The 21,226-nt window shown below is 48.8% G+C and overlaps 1 protein-coding gene across 7 annotated transcripts; it reads right to left on the minus strand.

Moving 5' to 3' along the window:
• Window positions 1-166: 166 nt before the first annotated feature.
• SFXN2 (sideroflexin 2) lies at window positions 167-21,158 on the minus strand. Of its 7 annotated transcripts, none has more exons than XM_061199549.1 (13): window positions 21,073-21,158; window positions 18,911-19,046; window positions 9,371-9,532; window positions 9,020-9,190; window positions 7,984-8,082; window positions 7,006-7,081; window positions 6,601-6,686; window positions 5,243-5,303; window positions 4,807-4,873; window positions 4,160-4,209; window positions 3,814-3,863; window positions 2,251-2,298; window positions 167-1,416 (listed from the first exon to the last, which is right to left on the minus strand). In XM_061199549.1, the coding sequence occupies exons 3-13, from the start codon at window positions 9,529-9,531 to the stop codon at window positions 1,317-1,319; spliced, it is 969 nt and encodes a 322-aa protein (XP_061055532.1). In that variant the 5' UTR covers window position 9,532; window positions 18,911-19,046; window positions 21,073-21,158; the 3' UTR covers window positions 167-1,316. The 7 variants fall into 7 exon arrangements, with proteins under 7 accessions (XP_061055532.1, XP_061055454.1, XP_061055789.1 ...); XM_061199471.1 differs by having other exon boundaries at window positions 9,371-9,555; XM_061199806.1 differs by lacking the exon at window positions 18,911-19,046 and having other exon boundaries at window positions 9,371-9,467.
• Between the last annotated feature and the right edge of the window lie 68 nt (window positions 21,159-21,226).

Consider the following 21,226-nt stretch of genomic DNA (forward strand, 5'->3'; position numbering starts at 1 on the left):
GGAGCAACACACTCCCACACTGGGAGATCTCTGGAGCCTCAAGCAAAGACAGGTGGATTTTTCCTCCATAATAAGGGAGATGAACAATGGCCTCCGGGCACCAGACAGGTTCCCCTTATAGTTGTGATACCCTCCTCCACGCCAAGGCCAAAGTAAAACCAGATCCTGCTTTCCATCCAGGCTTTATTAACTCAGCGTGCAGACAGTTCGCTGTGCTCTTTCAAGAAATGCATTCGATTCACAGTGATATCCTTCGATCAGTCAGTAAATTCGACTACACAAAACTCATACAGACATGGCCCCAGGTCAGCCACAAAAGCCCTCTCCCTCAAGGGCCTGAGAAATCACCTAGAGCAGCCAGGCTGGGAAGGGCGAGCGGCTGCGCTTTGCTGTGTGTCCTTTAAGGCTCTTTGGTCCTGGTTGATTTCCTCTCAGAGGCATCCAAATAAAACTTCCCTTTCCTATTCAGTACACACCAGTCTTTCTTTGGTGTTTAACCCAATGGGCTGAGGAAGGGAGGTAGCCAGGAAATTAACCCACTAACATGTGCAGTTAATGCCTACCTACATCCTTTTTACTCACAGTCAGTGGATTTATCTTTTAGACACAGAGAAATAGAATCAGATATGATTTTAGGGGCAGGAGAACAAAGCCAGTGTCAACAGGTAGGGCTTGAAGCACCACAAAACTCTGCTGCCTCACACAATGCCCTTTTTTTTTTTGCACTAAAACTCCTGGGTGCCTGATAAACTCAAGTTTAGCAAGACTCCCAGAGAAGCCTTCTGACCAGGGGGCCCTGGGGAGGAGAGTGGGGAAGAGCAAAGAGGAGTCCCAAGGTGACCTGGCCTCTTCCCTTCCCCTTCCTGAAGGAGCCAGAACTACACAGGTGAAAGGTTCCCTTGCCTGAGAGCCGATGAGGAGGAAGAGAAGAGGGGCCCTTCCTCAATCCTGGCTGGAACCAGAATCTTAAAGGTTTCCTAATTTTTCCAAATGGTTTGCTTGAGTGTCACCCCCAGGTCCCAGCACCTTCTCCCTGAGAGGGTCTCAGCTGCTGGTCACCAGGGGACAGGGGTTAGGGGAGAGCAGATAGAAGACTTGGCCTCTCTCCCCTTGTTCACGTTTATCCCCTGGAGTCCAATAAACCCAGGTGCCTGGGTAGAAGCATGAGGCATCCTCCCACCCCCACCCTCATCCCCCAAAATCCACCCTGGCCTACAGGCCCTGTTGGCAAAGAGGAACGAGGCACAGGAATCCACAGTGGCTAAGGAGGAGCTGGTAAATATGGGTATGGACTGGTCCTTGCTGGGGTGGGGCATTTAGAGACCCTTATTGAAGTAGACATAAGGCACAGGTTCTCCACACTTGGCCTTGATAGTGTCTTGGAGCTCTGGTTCCAGATAGGAAACTGGCAATTCACTGAGAAGAGAGAAGGGGCTTATAAGTGTGCCACCTGGACGAGGAGCAAATTACCCTCAGATAAAATCCAACTCAGATGCCGCCTCTAAGAAGCCCTTGCCCATTTTCCATCAGAATTATTAATGACCTCCGTACACTACAGTATGTTGCTTTTACTTCTATTGAGCCCTGACTTCATCTCCCTGGTGCTAAACTTCCGTCTTCTTCAAGATTACAAGCTCGGTGCTCAGAACACAGGAGATGTGTAGCAGGTGACTACGGCGCTGAGAGTACTAGGGAAAGGGAAACGGGCATCGTCTCCGTATCTATTCAAGCTATGCCTGGTCTCCTGGAGCTAGTCCTCCGCCTCAACCCACCACCCCAGTCTGATGCTTACCTTCCCTTTGCCATCATCTCTCCTCACCCACCCCCTCTGCCCTTCCCAGGACATGCAAGGGAAGCAGAGAGGTCGAAGCCATCCACCCTCTGGCAAACAACAGCCAGAGTGAGTACCTACCCTCCTGTTCAATTTCGAAGACCAGATCCAGCCAGGGAGATGGATCTAGTAACTCAACCAGCAGGGACAGAAAGTCTCTTACTGTTCCCCCACCTTCTCTCCAAGGCAGCCTTTGCTCCACCGGGAGTGAGCAACTCATCCCTCTGCCCCTTGGAGCTCTGTTTCAGTTTACCATTCACCTGGGGTCAAGAGGCCCGGAGTTTAGACTGACAGGCACTTGTCCTTGGACAGATGCCTCCCTGCCTGCCCCTCCCTCTCTCCTTCGGGACACCAGGCAGGTCAGGGAGACCAGGGACAGGGTGCTCAGTAAAACCAAGTGAGGAATGAACAGCTGATACCATGTCTGCGGGAACAGCCCACATGCCACTGGCACCATGAAGATGAGGCTGGAAGAAAGGAGAAACCAAAGCATTAGGGAGTGTCTGGCATCTCACAGACCCACCCACACCCCATCGCTGAGCCCCTCAAAGGAAGGGGGAGCCGGCGCCAAAGCTCCTCTCCCTCCAACCCTTCTCCTGGTCTCTTGGTGCCTGGAGACTCACTCTAGCACACGATAAAATCAGCCCCCCCCACACCCCCCCTCACACCCCACCCACCCATCATTCAAGCAGATGAAGAAGGTAATGGAGTCACCAGGGAGTGTGAGCAGCAGCCCTAATGACCACCGGCAATTCCTGATGTTTAGGGAAAGCAGCGCGGGGTGCGAACTCAGGGTCCTGCTGCTGTACTCACTGAATGCCCGGGCTGTTGGAGAACAGTGAGGGCAGAGCTTCTCAAACTTCACCTGGCATGCAAGGAACTCGAGGAGCTTGTTCAAATGTGATGCTAATTCAGTAGGTCTGGGAAAGGGCTTGAGAGTCTTTACTTCTCACAAGTTCTCAGAGGATGCGGATCCAGGACCATGTTTTACAGGATTTGGGAATCTAACAGACCTAGGTTCGTGCCCCAGCTCTGCCACTTCCTAGTTGTGCAATCTTGGGCAAGTTCCCTCTGAGCCAGCAGAGGGAGGGCAAGAGTACCTACTTTGCAGGGTTACTGTGAGGATTAAATGAGATAACATGTGTGACACATCCAGCCCATGGTTAACTGCTCCCTCAGTGGGAAATCAGTTAGCAGAAGACAGCCTGGAATAATGTTAGACCTGCTAAGGATCCAATCGCAGCTCCAGCAATTACCAGCTAGAGACGCGTGGGCAAGTTTCTTCATCTGGGAAAGGAGATGATGACAGTATGTACACCTCGAGGGCTGAGGGAATTAGGTGAAAATATAGATGTGAAACATCAACACAGTGGCGGCACACAGAAAACATCCAATACATGTTAGCTTTGGTTGCTGTCATTAGCCTCATGGCCTCACAAAGTATGAGTAATGCTGGGACATGTCCAGTCAAGGGCAGGCACCTAAGAATGCTGCCAGGACTCGTGATGCTTTCCTCCCATGTGAGGCTGGGACACTTGACGGGCCCAGGCTGTGCTGTCATTTTCGATGGCTCATCTTTTTGGATGTATTGAGATATAACTGACATGTAACACTGTGTAAGTTTACCACCAGCGTGAGCTAACCCCTCTATCACATCACATAATTCATTTCTTTTTTGTGGTGGGATGATCTCATCATTTTTGTCTCTTCTCTAAAACTACTGAAGACCTAAGGTCAGAGGGGAGAGCCTGGGACAGAAGGACCCCCAAGAGTTCCAGTTTCCACTCCAGTGTGTGCACAGTGCCAGCCTGGCGCCCTCAGAAAGAAGGGGTGAGAGCGCGCCAGAGGGGCCACAGGCGTTCAAGCCCGGGCGCTTTTGAAGTCAGGTAAAGGAGTACATGTTTTCCAACATGGGTGACACAAGAAGACAGATCTTGGGCACCCCACCATAGACCCCCAAACCGAGAAAATATGATACTCACAAACACCCGGACAGCAGAACCTGCAATGGGGCGTGCAGCACCCGGATTCTCTGCACAGAAACAGACAAAAGAGAGACCCACGTGGTACTTACATACTTCGAGGTGAAACCCACGCCGGTCACCCAGCTAGAAATCCGCAGGCGGGAAACCCTGGCTCTGCAGGGCGGGGAGGGGGCTCTCCTTGCTCTCAGCAGACAAGGCCGAGAACTGGGCAGCCAGCAGGCACTGGGATGGGCCCTACTTGAGTGAGGTGCAGGGTGGGAGCAAGAGGGAAGGGTAAGACGGTCAGGAGCCCCCAGCATGGGTGTGTTCTGGGCAGGGAAGATGCAAAGGAGAATCCGCTCACCTTCATGCAGCGCAGTTTCTCCAGCCTTTCCATGACGACCGGCAGCAGGACTGGAAGAAACCAGGGGAAAGGCTATGAGACTCCCTCCCAGATCCCTTTCCGAAGTCGAAGTCGGATCACAGACTGAGTGATTCCCCCTCCTTCCCCCAGGAGAAGAATGGAAGACTGTAGGCGTGGCCATGCCCCACCCCTCCCCCAAGTCCTGGCAGAAGGTGCTTCCCAAACTCCTCAACCTGCACACCTATAACAGGAAGACAAGTACCGCAGGCCCAGAGCACCCTTCTCAAAACTATCTTTGAAGCAAGTTTTGTATCCTGCTCTGTAACATGCCCCTGCTGACAGCAAAACCAGGGCAGGGGGCTTATTTTTCTCTACCACTGTCTCCCCAGCACCCCACACTGTGTCCAGCACATTGTAGGTACTTAAGGAATATTTGTTAAATGAAAATAACTTTCTCCACCAAATCTCTGATTAACTGACATTCCAGGAATTACAGTGTGGCTCTCCTGTGGCTCTTGGCACTCAAGCAAACCAGTTTGAGAAGCATGTCTATAGAGGCTGAGGTCCCACCCCCCACCCGAAGTGTGGTTGAGGTCTCCATCACTTGTTCCAGGGTCCCCCAGGATGGGAGGGCTTCCCCATCTTACTCATGCCAGGGGCTGCCATGGTGATCCGAGAAATAACCACTTGGGTGATGCCTATGGCCGCAGCTCTCTGAGGGCAGAAAAGAGTAAGTTGTCAGGAATGAGCTTATCCAGTATCCATAGGCTGCACCAGAGGGCTGGGTCAGGGTCAAGGCCAAGTCTGAGCTGGTAAAGAGGAAGGGATGGACCAGTCAGGGGTTGAGTGACCTCACCTGACCCTCTCCCACCCAGCCACATTTTTATGGCTTCAGGACCAGAAACGATGGTGAAAAGACATGAACAGAGATATAGAGGGAAAATCGATGGGGAAGGAGGATGGAGTCAGGGAGAAGGTTTCTCAGCCCTATAGTAGAGCCCAGGCCTGCTCTAACCACGAAGAACAGGACAGGGTCTGAGAGGGAACTCCCTCCTCCCACCCCAAAGGCAGGCCTCTGCTCACCCGGGAATGACCAATCTCACTGTGGTTCCTGTCCTTCACGCAGATGCCCTGGATGAGTTCCCTAAACACAGACAGGAGGTGCTGGATATGGGAAAGGGGTGCTGGAAGACTGCCAGCGATGTGAAACACCAGGGGACCAAGTCCAGGGCACTCAAGCTATAGGAAGCCACCTCCTGCAGCTGGCCCTTGGAGCGCCCTTCCCCACTCCAGAGAGTGGTATCCAGCCGTGACCTAGGGCACAGGCTCAGAGAGCTAGCACTGGGCCCCAACGGCCTAGGCTGAATCCGGAAACTGCAGAGCAAGTGTATGATCTTGAGCAAGTTCCCTAATCCTTCTAAAGACACAGTTATCCGCATTTGCAAAATGGGGATAATCATGGCACCCACTTCATAGGACTTGGTGAGGATTAAACAAGATAATGCCTGCAAAGTGCTAAGTCCAGTGCCTGACACAGTGACTGCTCCCAAACAGGAGCTGTCAGTCTCAGGCCAGTGCTTGACAGCACTCCATCCAAGACCAGGTGGGTGGTGGGGACTCATTCACTCGTTGGAAGGAGCAACTGGATGGCGGAGGGGAAGAGGAGGCGAGCGGTGTGCATGCACGACTATTCCGTGGTGTGCTCTTTCTGCAAGGGCGGTTGTGATCACTTTCCATTTGCTACTAGTCCCAAGAAAATGTGCCTTATAGATAGATACTGGTGATGACGAGGAAGGCACTGATGGGAACAGGGGCAACAGTAGCTAACACTTAATGCAGCATTTTTTTACAGTCCAGGCGCCATTTGGGGTGCTTTACCTCTACTACATCATTAAATTTTATAACAGAGGAACATCTATACTTTCTCTAGTCAAGAAACAAGAGCTGTGAGACACAGCGGGTTTCTCCTTTCACCTTTCCTGCTGTGACGCTTAGAGCCTGGTGCCTGGAAAACATCTATCTCATGCCCCTCTGGCTTCCTCAAAGCTTCTTGGTTCTGTTCTATCTTTGGACACCTCGCTCTGATGCGTTTCATTCTGTAAGGCATCCCCAGGGCTTTGGAAGTAGGCCGAGTTCACAACTCAAATACAGTTGCAGTTGAAAGGACATGAGCTAGTGCCAAACCCCACAGGTCCTCGCTCACGCCCCACCCCTGCTCCCCATCATACACAACACACGTCACAGATGAAACCTAAGTCACCCGCCACTCCTGCAGCCGTCACTGTTGGAGCCGCCAGTCCTCAGGGAACCTTCAGAAGCGCAGCTCGGCAGCCCTCCCCACACCCACCTCAGCCCCAACGAGCCACCCACTGCCTTGGTTTCTTGCCCTTCCCCTGCTAGCCTCACGGTCTGTAGGGAGGAAAAGGGATCCCTGTACTCACTGCTGTCGCATCATTGGGATGTTGACACAGTTAGCCGCAGCCACAGCGGCAAAGGGCACCCAGCGGCCTACCAGGGGCGGGGCTCTCTGTGGGAGAAGAGAACAATGGGAGTAGGTCAGGCTCCCTGGAGATGGGCGTGGAAGGGGCTTCAGGAAGATAGAACAAGAAATCAGACCTCGCTACTGCCACGCATCCTGACACCCAGTCGGGGAACCCAAACTCCCTCAAAGGGCCAAGAAAGACCGAATGGGCGCAGCCCTGCTGAATTTCCCACTACTTGTCTGGGCTCTGGCCAAACCCAACTCATCCAGACCGGAAACGGCCCCTGCCTGGTAAAAAAAAGTTTTCCCTAGGACTTTGCTGCCGCCTAGTGGCCACCACGCCCACAGCAACCCCAGACGGTACCTTTGTCAACATGTTCATGCCCACAGCAGTGGCCACGGCAGCGGTTGTGGCAGTGATGTAGGAAACGGCCATCTGCCTAGTGGAGGAGAGAGATGTTTGGGAGCGGGGACCCTAGCTGGCTGAGGGCAGGACGATGGCTTGAGTGATAAAGGCTAGAAATGTGGCTTCATGCCTGAGAAGCTCATGTGGTCTGTCCCCGGCCTCACCTTGTGATCTCCCCCCAACTCACTCAGCTGCTCCAGTCCCCTTGGCCTCCTTTCAGTACTTTAAACACACCAAACGCCTTCCTGCTCAGAACCTTTGCATGTTGCTGCTCCTTATCCTGGAAATTCTTCCCTGGGCTCCTGCATGGCTAAATCCTTATCTTTCAAAACTCAGCTGAAATGTCAGCTCTGCAGAAAGGACTTCCCTGAACAGCCTGTCTCTGTCTTGTTATCTATTTATTTCCTTAATGGCAGCAATCACAGTCTGAGATTATTACGCTTGTTTTCCCTTTTTTTTTTTTTTCGGCCGCGCCATGCGGCATGTGGGATTCGGGATCTTAGTTCCCTGACCAGGGATCAAACCTGTGCCCCCTGCACTGGGAGCATGGAGTCTTAACCACTGGACCACTAGGGAAGTCCCTATGCTTGTTTTCTTAAAAGACCTTAAACTCCAGAGAGCACACATGTCTTACTCAAATGTATCCCCAGCACCTAGAACCATGCCCAGCACCTAATACACACTCAAGAAATATTTGTAGAATGAATGAATGAGTAAGTGAATGAATGTTGAATTGGTCTAGGAAGAAGATACTCTCCTAGTCAGCCTAATACTTCCAAACCCTGAAAAGGGAGACCTGGTCACTTGCCCAGTGCAGGTCCCACCCAGGGAGGACTGACGGCCCTGGAACCCTTTAGAAGGGCTGTTCCCCTGAAGGCAAGAGGACAGCCACCTGCTCCAGGCCCACATGGATGGCCTGGGGTTCAGGTCTCCTACCTGACCGACGTGGGGGAAGCTGCATTCCTGTTGGTGTAGTTGACTAAGGCATTGAAGGACTGGTTCACCCACTGCCAGAAGATCACTGCCGGTATCGTCCTACCAGGAGGGAGGCCCAGAGAGGCAGAGAGGAGGATGGAAAGAGGGTTTGGGGCACACCAGTCAAACCGCATTACCTGCCGCTCCCCAAGCTGTTCCCATGCTGTTTCATGCAGCTGGGCTTTTTTGCACAGCCTGTCCCTCTGACTGGAGCATCCACGCCCCCTACCCTTTCCATACATGGCTGAATCCTGCTCTGTTGAGAGATCTCTTCTTCCTTGGAACCTTCCCAACCCTTCCCCTGCCCTTCCTGAGACACAGTTAGTCATTCTATGTTCTCTGCTCCCACCACCCCATATTCTACCCCTAACCTACCACTTGACAAGCTGGACGGTAACTATTTACTTCTTGGTCTCAACAAAATTGGGCACCCCTTGAAGGGAGGGACTAAAGTCTTTATACTCCCCACACCTGGCCCAAGGCCAGGCTCAACAACTGGGTAACTGAATGCATGGGGGAGGGAGGGGGAGAGGGAAGAGAGAAAGGGGGAACAACAGAGAAAGTTTCTCTCCCCAACTGGGCTGAAAGGGTGTCCCAATTTTTTTACTTGGATATTACATTATAAAAATACATTAAATTCATTGTTGAATAAGTACTTTTTAAAGAGGGAATGAGAATAGCTCATCCGTTGAGCACTCTTGAGAGGCCTGCCTCAGTTTATACAGCCAGGCACCACTACTTCCTGGCTGTGTGAACTTGGACAAGTCACATAACCTCTCCAGAACCTCAGTTCTTCATCTATAAAATGGAGATGAAAAAGTACCTCTCTGTAGGGTTGCTGAGATTAAATGAGGTGATAACATGCAAAGAATTTAACACAGTGCCTGGTTGCTGGTCAGGGATCCATAAAGACGGCTATTACTATCATCCTACTATGGCTCCCTGCCTAACAGGTCCATGCGGCTGCACCTGGCGCTGCCTTGCTCCCGGGTCGCACCTGTAGAACTGGAGCATGAAGCCCGTGATGATCATGCCCCCGGGGACCTGGAAGGACATCCGCCCAATGACGTTCATCTTGTCCCCGGTGTCAGGGTGGAAGGCCGAGTCATACAGTTTCTTGGCATAGAGCAGCTGCTCCACTCGCGTGCCTGGGGGCACGGTCCCCATCCTGCCACCAAGGACCACAGGCGGTGTTACCTCCTGACCCCTGGCCCCGAGTCATCCTGCTCTCAGCTCCTCCTCCTCCCTGAGCTCTCTGCCTAGCCCCTCGTCTTCCAGTTCCACCTCGTCCCTAGGGCACCCACCGACGTCGCCCCAGTGCCCCCAGCCCACTCCCCTAACCGCTCACCTGCTCTTCTCCACCATCACCTTGGCCCAGTCCAGCTCCCACTCTGGTACCAGAACGGTGCGGGGGTCCGTGACATTGAAGAAATGCTTCACCCGCCCTAGGAAAGTGCACTGGTCCCAACGGGGGGCATCGATATTAAAGCCAGACAGGTCAGCCTCCATCCTGCTCACACATAAAACTGTGGACTTCAGGAACAGAGGAAAAATGAAGATTGTCCTCAAAGCCTGCCCTGGAGGCCCTTAGCACCTCCCGCTATGGTAGACTGACTGCTCTCACCAGCCGCTAGCATCATCTGACTCAGCTCAGGAAGGGCCCAGTGAATGGTCACCAGTCTGAGCAACTGGGCACCAACATGTGTTTCCTGAGTGCCTGCTGGTGGCCAGCCTGGTGCTTGATCATGCTGTGGGCGAGGCTGGGAAAAGGGACAGTACAGTGCCTGTCCTTGGGGAGCTGAGTCTGACTGGGGAGCAAGAGCCCACCTGTGGAACAACAGATAATACATACAGCAACAATAAGCACAGGAGATGAGAGGGAGCTGAGAAGGGGGACACAAAAATCAAGGCGGGCTTCCCAGAAGAGGTGGAATGTGAGTGAAGCCCCAGAAGGTAGGATAGATCTATCTGAAGGAGGAAGAGGCATGGGATCACACTGAAAGTAGAAACAATCACTGATAAAGATGGAAACGACAATGGCATGATCACCTTCATTTCAGAGTGTGTGTGTGTGTGTGTGTGTGTGTGTGTGTGGTGCACGCCGGCCCTATGAGAGATCCCGGGCCATGGTTGTCGCCCTCAAGGCGTTACAGAACAGGAGAGAGACAAGTCAGTCAACAAGGACAGTAGTGCGACAATGCCGCTGATGGACACGGGGAGCAGCAGAAAGCCAGAGAAGAGGTACTAAAACTGAGATGACTGCGTCTCCTGGTTTGCCGGGGCTTGTTGTCCGGTGGTAATTATTAAAAGCATCCCTTCAACCGCAAAAGTGTCCCAGTTTGGATGATAAATTATAAGATCACCTTATCTAAAATGGATGAGGGATTCTGAACATGCTTTGTGAGAACAAGAAATAAACAAAGTTTTGAAGGATGCATAAAAGTCAGATAGATGGAGGAGAGGTAACCCAGGCAAGAAGAAGAGCCAGTGTTTAAAGCACACAGTGCACATGGGGACCCGATGATGATGGTGACAACACTAACACTTACTGAGCTCCTACTTGACACTAGACACTCTGCTTGGTGCCTGACGTGCATTTTCTGAATTCATCTTCGCCATAACCCTATAAGATAGATACTCTTATGTTTAATGCCATTTTATAGATAAGAAAACCAAGGCACAGGTAAGTGACTTTGCCAAGTCACACAAGCACTTGCCAATGACAGAGCCAGGATTTTAATTCAGCCTGACTAACTTCAGAACCTCTGCCTATAATTAGGTTCTGGAATCCATGACTTGAAAAACTAAGGCGGGTCTGACATGTGAGGAGCTTGGAAATGGTCACTCCTGTCCTCACAACAAAAAGAAGCTGAACAAACTGAAAATCAACAGTTCTTCTTAGAACCATCAGAGAATTGAGGTCACAGGGCAAACCACTGCCCCCAAACTTGGAGAGGCAGGCAGGTACAGAGAATCACAGCTTAGTGGGGAACAGAAGCCCACCCCCCACCCCTTGGGGCAAGTACCATAGGAAACTTAAACTGTAATTGACAAATTGCTGGAAGTTCAGTGTGGACAAGCTTGAGAGTTAAAAATTCCAGGGGGATTCAATCATTGGTGGCGGTGTGGGGAGACACACTTTTGTTTTACCTCCAGGAGCCCACCAGGTTCTCAGGCTGAAGATCAGAGAAAAATTCCTTAGTGCTTCTGGCAGGGAGATGGGAAAAGTGGCCATTGTGAAGTAGACCCAGAGGTCTCTGCGATTTTTAACAAGGCCTGCCCTCAAAGGAGCCTAGCCTGTTTCACCAGAGCCTAACTACCTTGGGTCTCACCAGAACCTAACTGACTTGGGGGAAGAGAAACGCCCAACTCCAACCCTTCTAGCTTTCCTGTCTCACCTAAAGGGAGTAAGGGGAACCTGAGAAGGACTTGTGAAGGTCCAGGGGCACCTAATCACAGGACTATAGAACACTCCCCCTCCCCTCACACTGTTGGTGGTATAGGGCTCCCATATAATAACAGGGAGAACAGAATAACAACAGAAAGAACCACAAGTCTCAGACCTTATTTAAGAAGAGGTGTCTAGAAACCCAAAGACAACAGGGGAGACAAAAACAAGGACACCAGAGGAAATTTAACTTTTGACCCCTACAGCTTTAGCAAACAGTAATCACAACCTAACTCCTCGCCAGAAAAATGTAAAACCTCACACACATCTGGCTTTCAACAAAAAAGGACAAGGCATCCCAAAAGGCAAAAAAACAAAACAAAAGAAACAAACAAACAAAACCCCACAGTTTGAAGAGACAGAGCAAGCAAGCATCAGAACCAGATGACAGAGACTTTGGAATTATCAAACCAGGAATTTTAAATAACTATGATTAATATGCTAAGGACTCCAATGGGAAAGTGGGCAACATGAAAGAACAGACGGATGATGGAAGCAGAGAGATGGACACTCTAAGAAAGAACCAAAAGGAAATGTTAGAAACTAAAAATACTGTAACAGAAATGAAAGTGCCTTTGACGGGCTCATCAGTAGGCTTGACATGGCCAGGGAAAGAATCAGTGAGCCTGAATATGTGTCAACAGAAAATTCCCGGGACTTCCCTGGTGGCGCAGTGGATAGAGCTCTGCGCTCCCAATGCAGGGGGCCCAGGTTCGATCCCTGGTCAGGGGACTAGATCCCACATGCATGCCACAACTAGGGAGCCCATGAGCCACAACTAAGGAGCCCACGAGCCGCAACTAAGACCTAGCGCAACCAAATAAATAAATAAATATTTTAAAAAAGAAAAGAAAAGAAAATTCCCAAACTGAAAAGTAAAGAGAAAAAAAGAATTAAAAAAAAACCAGAATAGAATATCCAAGAACCTTGGGACAATTACATAAGTTGCAACATACATATAAGAGGAATACCAGAAGGAGAGGAGGAAAAGGAACAGAAGAAATATTTGAAGTGATAATGACTGAGAATTTTCCAAAATTAATGACAGAAACCAAACTAGAGACCCAGGAGGCTCAGAGAACATCAAGCAGGACAACTATCAGAAAATCTGCACCCAGGCATATTATATTCAAACTGCAGAAAATCAAGAAAGAAGCCAGAGGGAGGGAAAAAACCCTTACCTATAGAGGAACAAAGATAAGAGTTACATTGGACATCTCTTCAGAAACCGTGCAAGAGCAGAGTGAAATATTAAAAATGTTTAAAGAAAAAAAATACAAAAAACCTAGAGTTCTGTATCCAGCAAAATAATCCTTTTGAAATGAAGTAAAAATAAAGACTTTCTGAGACAAACAAAATTGAAGGAATTTGTCACCAACAGACCTGACTTGCAAGATGTTAAAAGAAGTTCTTCAGAGAGAAAGAAGATGATATGGGTCATAAAGTCTGACCTACACAAAGAGTGTCAGAGAAGGAATAATTAAAGGTAAAATAAAATATTTATTTTTCTTATTCTAATTGTTAACAGTTAACAAATAGATAACAATTTGTTCAAAATAATAACAATATATTCAAAGTAGCAATGAAGTGTTCAGTGACTATAGCTTATCAATATGTGAATGAATGACAGCAATGCTACAACAGATGGGATGGAGGAACTGGGAAGACTCTATTATAAGGTACTTGCACTACCAGTGAAGTGGGACAGTATAATTTGAAAGTGGACTTGGATTCATTGTAAATGTATATTGCAAACTCTAGGGCAACCACTAAAAAAAAATTTCAAAAGAAGTATGATCTATATGCCGAGAGGAGCAAAAATGTAAAAAAAGCTATGGCTTTTGAACTTTTGCCTGAAAATTTCAGGAAGCCATTAAAAGATTTCAAGGAGAGTGACAAGATGAGATGTGTAGTTTAGAAAGAACAATCTGGGGACTTCCCTGGTGGCGCAGTGGTTAAGACAGGGGACATGGGTTCAAGCCCTGGTCCGGGAAGAAACCACATGCCGCAGAGCAGCTAAGCCCATGCGCCACAACTACTGAGCCTGCGCTCGAAAGCCCGCAAGCCACAACTGCTGAGCCTGTGTGCCACAACTACTGAAGCCCGCGCGCCTAGAGCCCGTGCTCCGCAACAAGAGAAGCCACAGCAATGAGAAGCCCGCGCACTGCAGCAAAGAGTAGCCCCCGCTCGCCGCAACTAGAGAAAGCCCGCGCGCAGCAACGAAGACCCAATGCAGCCAAAAATAAATAATAAATAAATAAATAAATTTACTAAAAAAAAAAGAAAGAACAATCTGGGAAATCATATGAAAGTAAACAGGGTATGGCAGGACCTCACAGGATGCAGAAACCAGCTGGAAGCGAACCCCCAACAATCCACGCAAGAAGTGGGGCTCAAATGAACCCAGATGCACCAGAACTGGGAGGAGGATCAAAAGAAGAGAAGCTTTTAAAGCAGCAGAATCTGAGGATTTGCTAAGTGATAGGGTATAGGAGGAATATTCTATCAGTCAGGGCTCAACCACAGAAACAGAACCAATAGAAGATTTTCTATCTATCCATCTATCTACCGATCAATCTATCTACCTCCCTCCCTCCCTACCTCCCTCCTGGAATCTCTAACCTCAGGGTGGTGGGGGGGGGGGGGGCGTCCAGACCTTTTTTAAAGGGATTCCATCTGATTAGGTCAGGCCACCCAGGATAATCTCCCTTTAGATTAACTCAAAGCCAACCACTTAGGGATTTTAATTACATTTGCAAAATCCCTTCACCACGGTACCTAAATCAGTGTTTGGTCTAATAACTAAAAGAGTGTGTTTGTTACAAATTGGCTGCTTCTCCCTCAGAGGCCCCTCCAACTGGAAATATAGCAGAGAGGGGGTCCTGGGGAGTTTCTCTGGCCTAGCCCAGGTGACCCATCACAAATACCTAGAGTGATATCAGGGTTTCTGACTGGGAAAATAACATGCTGAGACAGAATATAGAAAAATAGGCTTTAAGGGAGAAAACAGTGAGTTTGACTTTCCTTGTGTTGAGTTTCAAGTGCTATGAGACTTTCTCAAACGCACGAGGCTGCCACGTGTCTCAGGCCCTTTGTAAATGCTAGTCCAGGATGCTATTCCTTCCCCTCTTCACTAAATAACACCTGCTCATCCTTTTTTTTTTTTTAAGGAACAATTTTCAGATTTACTTCTATATCTTCTACTACTATGTCATTTGTCTTTTTTTTCTTGGGAAAAAAAATCACCTGAGGATTTTCCATATATATTGAATTACAAGTTCGCAGGCACATCTTGAGCAAGATTTAAAAAGCTATCCTCTTCAAAGTTTGCTGCCCACTGAAGGGCTGGCAGGCAGGAAACTGGATGTGCTGGAATGCTGAGTTGGAGCACTGACGAAATTCGCCAGGAAGCCACTGAGATTCTGGGAAGCTGTTCACAGGCATGCTGAGGGAACTCAATGGGAAGACACCCACACGGGTGCTGCTGAAACTCACTGGGAAGCTGCCTGGTGGGGTGCTGTTGAAACTTGATAATAGGCAAGCACCCAGGCACCTGGAAGACTACGCCTTCCTCATCAGTGTTCCTCCAGCGCCCTCTGCTGGTAGAGCTTAAAATCATATCAAAGGGCAAAGGAAAAATGTTTACAACATCCAGTATCATAAAACAGGGCAAAGAAGGGTAGATTTGGAGCTAAGGAGCAATAAACTATCTGGCACAGCTACACAACTTACTTTTTTCGTTTAACATCTTAGAGAATTCTCCATTTGAGAGATACAACTCTATCATTCTTTTTAGTGATTATATAATATTCCATGTGCCTTAATTTCATTATTTGATAGACATTTGGGTTATTTTCAGTTTTTCACTGCTATGGTGAGCACCCTTCCACACATCACTTTGTGTATATGGCAACTGTATCTTTTTTTTAATGCTGTCTTTTTTAAAAAAACTTATTTATTTTTGGTTGTGTTGGGTCTTCATTGCTGTGCGAGGGCTCTCTCTAGTTGCAGCAAGCAGGGGCCACTCTTCGTTGTGGTGCATGGGCTTCTCATTGCAGTGGCTTCTCTTGTTGCGGAGCACGGGCTCTAGGCACTCAGGCTTCAGTAGCTGCAGCACTTGGGCTGGGTAGCTGCGGCACACAGGCCCTAGAGCGCAGGCTCAGTAGTTGTGGCGCACGGGCTTAGTTGCCCCGCGGCATGTGGGATCTTCCCGGACCAAGGCTCGAACCCATGTCCCCTGCATTGGCAGGCAGACTCTTAACCACTGAGCCACCAGGGAAGTCCCCATGGCAACTATATTTTTAGGATTGATTTCTAGAAGTGGAATTGCTGGATCAAAGGATATACATGTTTTAAATTAAATCTTTATAATACAAACTGATTTTTCACGAGTTGTGTGTGATAATGCTGCTTTAGTCAAACTTTCACCAAAATGGGTATTATAAATCTTTTCTTTTTTTGCCAATTTGATGGGCAGAAACAATATTGTTGTTTTAATTTGTATTTTCTTTTTTTAATTAAAAAAAAATTTTTTTTTTTTGGCTATGCCACACAGCATGATGGATCTCAGTTCCCCAACCAGGGATCAAACCTGTGCCCGCTGCAGTGGAAGTGCGGAGTCATAACCACTGGACTGCCAGAGAAGTCCCTAATTTGTATTTTCTTGATTCTTAATGAGATTAAGCATCTTTTCATATGTTTTTGGCCATTTGTTTTTCTCATTCTGAAAACATTGTCTTTTTAAATTACAGAAGTAATTTTTGTAATAATTCACTGCCAAAGTATATAAAGTGAAAATGATAGTGGTTAACATGTTAAAAAAAAAAAAAGCTATCTTCTTGAGTTATACAATCATCTAAATCCAAAAGCACTCACAGACTTGAGCAAACGAAGCCAGTGTTTCATATTAGGGGAAGGAAACATATCGCTGATGGAAGCTGCAGACCTAGTAAAAAATAAATGTTTTATACTAAGTAGTAGAATGAAAGGAAACTTCCACCCAAGATCACTGCCTCAATAAAGACCCATGGGTTATTCCGGCTGCAAAGGAAGTACACCTCAGAATAAACGGCAGCCTTAAAAGCAGGTGCATTAGCAAATAATTTCAAGGGCTCCCCCCACCCCCAAAAATAGTAGCCTTTTGCTCTGCAGAGACAGTCTGAGTGACCTGCAAGGAAGCACCTACCTGTCCTTCATATCTTGGCTCACACCTCCTTTCCTCAGAGAATCCTCTGAAGGACCCCTTTCCTCCCTCCCATGCAACTAGATCCACTGCTCTGCTATAAGCCCTCTTGGCTCCATACTTTTCCTTCAGAGCCATGCCAGTCTGTCATGATACTCTGTGGTTTTACATTAATGCCCACCTTCCCCCACTAGGCCATAAGCTCCTTGAAGCCAGGAGTTGCGTCCATTTTGCTCACCACCGTTGCCTCAACGCCTAGCACAAGAATTCGAGTATTTGCTAAAAAAAAGGTCCAGTCGGTCGGCAATTGGATATTTAGGCTTAAAACTCAGCGTGGAGATCTGGGTTAGAAGTAAAACAGTGAGGGAGCAGCACGGGGGTGGGGGGTAGTTTCAGATAAAGTTTTCCAGGGAGAATACACAGACTGGGAAGAGCAGCGATCCAAGGACATACCCGGAAAAACCACTGTATTTAAGAGGTAACCCATCAAAAAGATGAGAAAGAACAACCAGCGAGGTGGCAGGCAGAAGCCAACAGATGAGGCAGAGCGAGAGAGGCGATCAATTTTTAGACTGTTTGTTAGGGTGGGAGAGACTTCAGCAAGCTGATGGCTCAGGGTGAGCCACTTCCCCAGGAGGGAGGAGAGGCTCACTGCGGTGGTTCCGCAGCACCCCTGGGAGGCCCTGGCTCAGTGACTCGGTGGCAACCTCTCGGGGGAAGTCACAGCAAGAGCCCACTGCCAGGACTCCGGCTTCCCCCTCTCACACCCCACCACAGAGCCCACGAGAAAGCTCTGGGCTCTGCCCTTTGGGGACAGGCTGACTCGGCTCCTGCAGGCTGGTCCAAAGACCAAAGACATTTCACCCAGTCCCAACTGAAGCCAGGGGTGGGGGGAGGGGAAAGAGTTCACTTTCCTTCACTCTACAGAAAGGAAAAGGAGTTGGCCTTGGCTTACAGAGACCCACACTCGCACCGGATACAGACAGTCCCAAATGCTATGCCTCCCCCTCAACACACACACACACACACACACACACACACACACTTCTCAGCCAACCCTCTCCACCCTCAACCCAACAATCCAACATTGGAAAGTCCTCTGACTTTCACAATGGAAGCATTTCTACCATGAGGGGGTAATCATTTGCTAAATCACGCAAGAACCTTTGCCTTCATTACCAAGGTCAGGATAGGAACTGCCCAGTCCTGTCTTATGTAAAACATAAAGGGAAAAAAATCTAAATTCTATGTCTCAACATTTCCCCCCACGCTAATGGCCCCCAATGGGGGCAGTTCCGTGACTCCTTCAGGGCAAACTCAAGCCCTTCTGTTACATACTCCCATAGCATCCTGTCCTCCTTTGAAGCAAGCTGGGTTTTTGTAATTGTCACTTTCTTGTTATTTACAGTTATCAGTGTAAAATTTGCCTCCCCTAACAGACTATAAGGTTCACGCTATAGCCCTCATCTGCCCTCTAAAAGCACTTACTGCCTGCCTGAAATGCATTCCAACTTATTCTTGGGTTCTCTGGGCATCAAGGATGTCCCCCCTTTTTTTTTGTCAAACTAAGAACCTGCCTTGGTTACAGAAGCTTTCTTTCACGAAGCTGCAAATTGTCTGCCCCTCCTATACTGAGTCCTACTGGTCTTAAGTTTTCTTCAACAGTTATGATCCCTCTTCCTACACGAACCATATCTAATACTTCCTAAAAAGGTGACTATTACATCCAGGGTTCCACTACAGGGAACAGGGGGAGGTGGAAATCAAACAGGTGACTAACCAATACCTCCCTTTCCTTCCAGGATTAGAGAATGTCACAGCTCAAAGACATTAGGGATCTCAGCTTACAGATGAGGAAACTGATGCCTAGGAAGGTTCACATGGATTGAGCCAGCATGGTGAGCATTTGTGGCACATGTGGTCCTGCACTGTGGCAGATATAAATGTGAACAGGAAACAGATCCAGTCCTGTTTATCCAAAGATGTGACAACAGCTAAGGCCATATTTTCCCAAGGTTACAAGGCTTAGACAGGAATTCCCTAGAGGTCCAGTGGTTAGGACTCTGCCCTTCACTGCTGAGGGCGCGGTGCCAAAAAAAAAAAAAAAAAAAAAAAACCACAGGTTACAAGGCTTAGGGTCACCTAGATAGGTCCTCTATCCACTACAGGGTGCTTGTCTCGAGAAAGAGAGAGAGAAAGAGAAAGAAAGAGAGGGAGGGAAGAAGGGAAAAGATTTAAAAAATGATATAACCTACTACCTCTCCTGAAGTAATGCTCGTCCTTCCAGGGAGAGCTGATTTTCTCTGGCAGACAGTATCAGAGTTTGGAAAACAGGCCTCCGAACCTCTTCTGTTGTATCCTTTTGCAAGTGCGGGGGAAGTACCCAAGATCTTCCTATTTGAATCCCCAGGTAGGGAGAAAAACAAAATATCATCGCTTGTATTCCCATCAGAGGAAGATGGGAGTCAAAGACTCAAGAAGTTCAGACACAGGGCTTCCTGGTGGAGCAGTGATTAAGAATGCGCCTGCCAATGCAGGGGACACGGGTTCAAGCCCTGGTCCGAGAAGATCCCAGATGCCGCGGAGCAACTAAGCCCGTACACCACAACTACCAAGCCTCCGCTCTAGAGCCCGCGAGCCACATCTACTGAAGCCCGAGCACCTAGAGCCCGTGCTCCGTAACAAGGGAAGCCACTGCAATGAGAAGCCTGCGCACTGCAACGAGAGTAGCCCCCGCGCCACAACTAGAGAAAGCCCGCGCGCAGCAACGAAGACCCAACGCAGCCAAAAAAAATAATTTAAAAATAAATAAATAAATAAAAGAAGTTCAGACACAAAGACCACTGAGATGGCGAGGGCTGGTGTCAAGGCTGCCTAGAGCAAGTTGGAGAATGAGACTAATAATTAAACCAGCAGGCCCTGGTAGTATATGCTTTTGTACAATCATGTGACTCCGAGGCAACCATGATGTTAGACACCAGGCAACTTAGAAAGAGAAGTCTGCTTTGCCTCTTTCACAAAAGAACCAACAGGCTAGAGATGGGTGGATTGAAAGAGTACATGCTCTGAATTAACCATTCACCTTGCACCTCCTTAGTCAAGGTTCTGAACTGAGTTTTCTCTCCAAGCATCTGAAGCAGGTATGCAGGTAGCAGATGTTTTTAAAAAAACTTTACTTGAATGCATAAAAAGCTAAGGACCATTCAGGGAAAATCTGCCTTCATTCCAATGATTTTAACTAGGCTGAAAAGCCTGCTGGTCATAAAATCAGCAAAGCCCAAAACCTGGATGAAGCTATTAACAACAGCTAAGCCATGGGACCTCCCTGGCGGTCCACTGGTTAAGACTCCCCGCTTCCACTGCAGGGATCACTGGTTCGATCCCTGGTCAGGGAACTAAGATCCCATATGCCGTTCCGCGCGGCCAAAAAATAAAAAAATAAGAATAATAACTAAGCCCCATATAGCACTTCCTATGTGCCAGGCAGTGTTCTATGTACTTGACATATAATCATTCATATAATCCTCACAAGAACCCAATGAGGTAGGTAAGAGGCACATACACAACTGTAAAACTCCAGGTGTATCATCCATGCCCACACTTTATCTGCTCTTAAAAACTTCTGGATTTACATCTCAGGTATAAACCACTCTGTTCCTCCAACATGGACAATACAATAATGGTGTTTAATAATTCCTCAAGAGTCAGAAAGTACTAGGTTCAAGTCCCCACTCTTATCGCTTAAAATAACCAATTTCTAGGGTTGTGAGAATGAAATGGAATCTTGTATGAAAAGCATTTCACTAGGAAGGATGTAATTACCATGGGGGCAGATTTAGCCTCCTGCTGTGTCTCCAAGATCTGGAATAGGACCTGGCACAAATGTTATAACTCTTCTTTCTGTCCTCTGCACGGGGAAGGGGTGGGAGGTAGCACCCAGAATCCCTCCCACTGTTTCTTGCCAGTAAAGTGCAGGCCCCTTTTTGCCTCCTTCGGGGCTGCAGACGGCGCACCGACCGGTCCAACGCAGTTCAACGAAACTATCCTTCCCAAAACGTCTTTCACCCCCGCTATCAGCTCACCCCAGCCCTCAGGGCCAGTCCTCAAGCACCTTCTTGCCTTCCGACAGGCAGCCTCCCACCACCAGGAGTCCTCCAGCCCGGATTCTAACACAGGTGTGTGGAGATGGATGCGCAACCCATGACTCCCCCGCCCCTCAGCCCGGCACACGAAGGTGCTGGGGGCCAGAAAGGAGAGGTCCACAGGTAGACCCTTCTCTTGCCACGTGGCTTCGGCAGGTGGAAGCCCAGCCCGCGCTGCAGCCCCGCCTGGGCAGAGTCAGGACAGAAATGCAAGCTCCCTCCGGGATGTGGGGACTGGGGGTATATGTGGCAGACGGACTCCTCCCAAGACCCCTTACCTGGTCCCGGGAGGAACGCACTCAGACAACTGCTACCAGATGCACCCCGCGTTAGCAGCTTGGCCAGGGTGCACTTCTGGCCTCGGCCCGGGAACCGCCCCTCGCCCCGCCCCCACGCCCCTCCTTCTGGACCAATCACAGGCCGGGTGGGACC

The sequence above is a fragment of the Eubalaena glacialis genome, chromosome 1, assembly GCF_028564815.1.
Source record: "Eubalaena glacialis isolate mEubGla1 chromosome 1, mEubGla1.1.hap2.+ XY, whole genome shotgun sequence".
Classification (NCBI taxonomy): domain Eukaryota; kingdom Metazoa; phylum Chordata; class Mammalia; order Artiodactyla; family Balaenidae; genus Eubalaena; species Eubalaena glacialis.

Coding starts and splice junctions, on each gene's coding strand:
- SFXN2 (XM_061199632.1), bottom strand. CDS start 9,531: ATGGAGGCTGACCTGTCTGGCTTTAATATCGATGCCCCCCGTTGGGAC. Junction 8,083..9,019: donor TTCATGCTCCAGTTCTACAG/GTGCGACCCGGG, acceptor CCCTCCTGGTAG/GACGATACCGGCAGTGATCT. Junction 7,082..7,983: donor GCTTCCCCCACGTCGGTCAG/GTAGGAGACCTG, acceptor CTCCTCCACTAG/GCAGATGGCCGTTTCCTACA.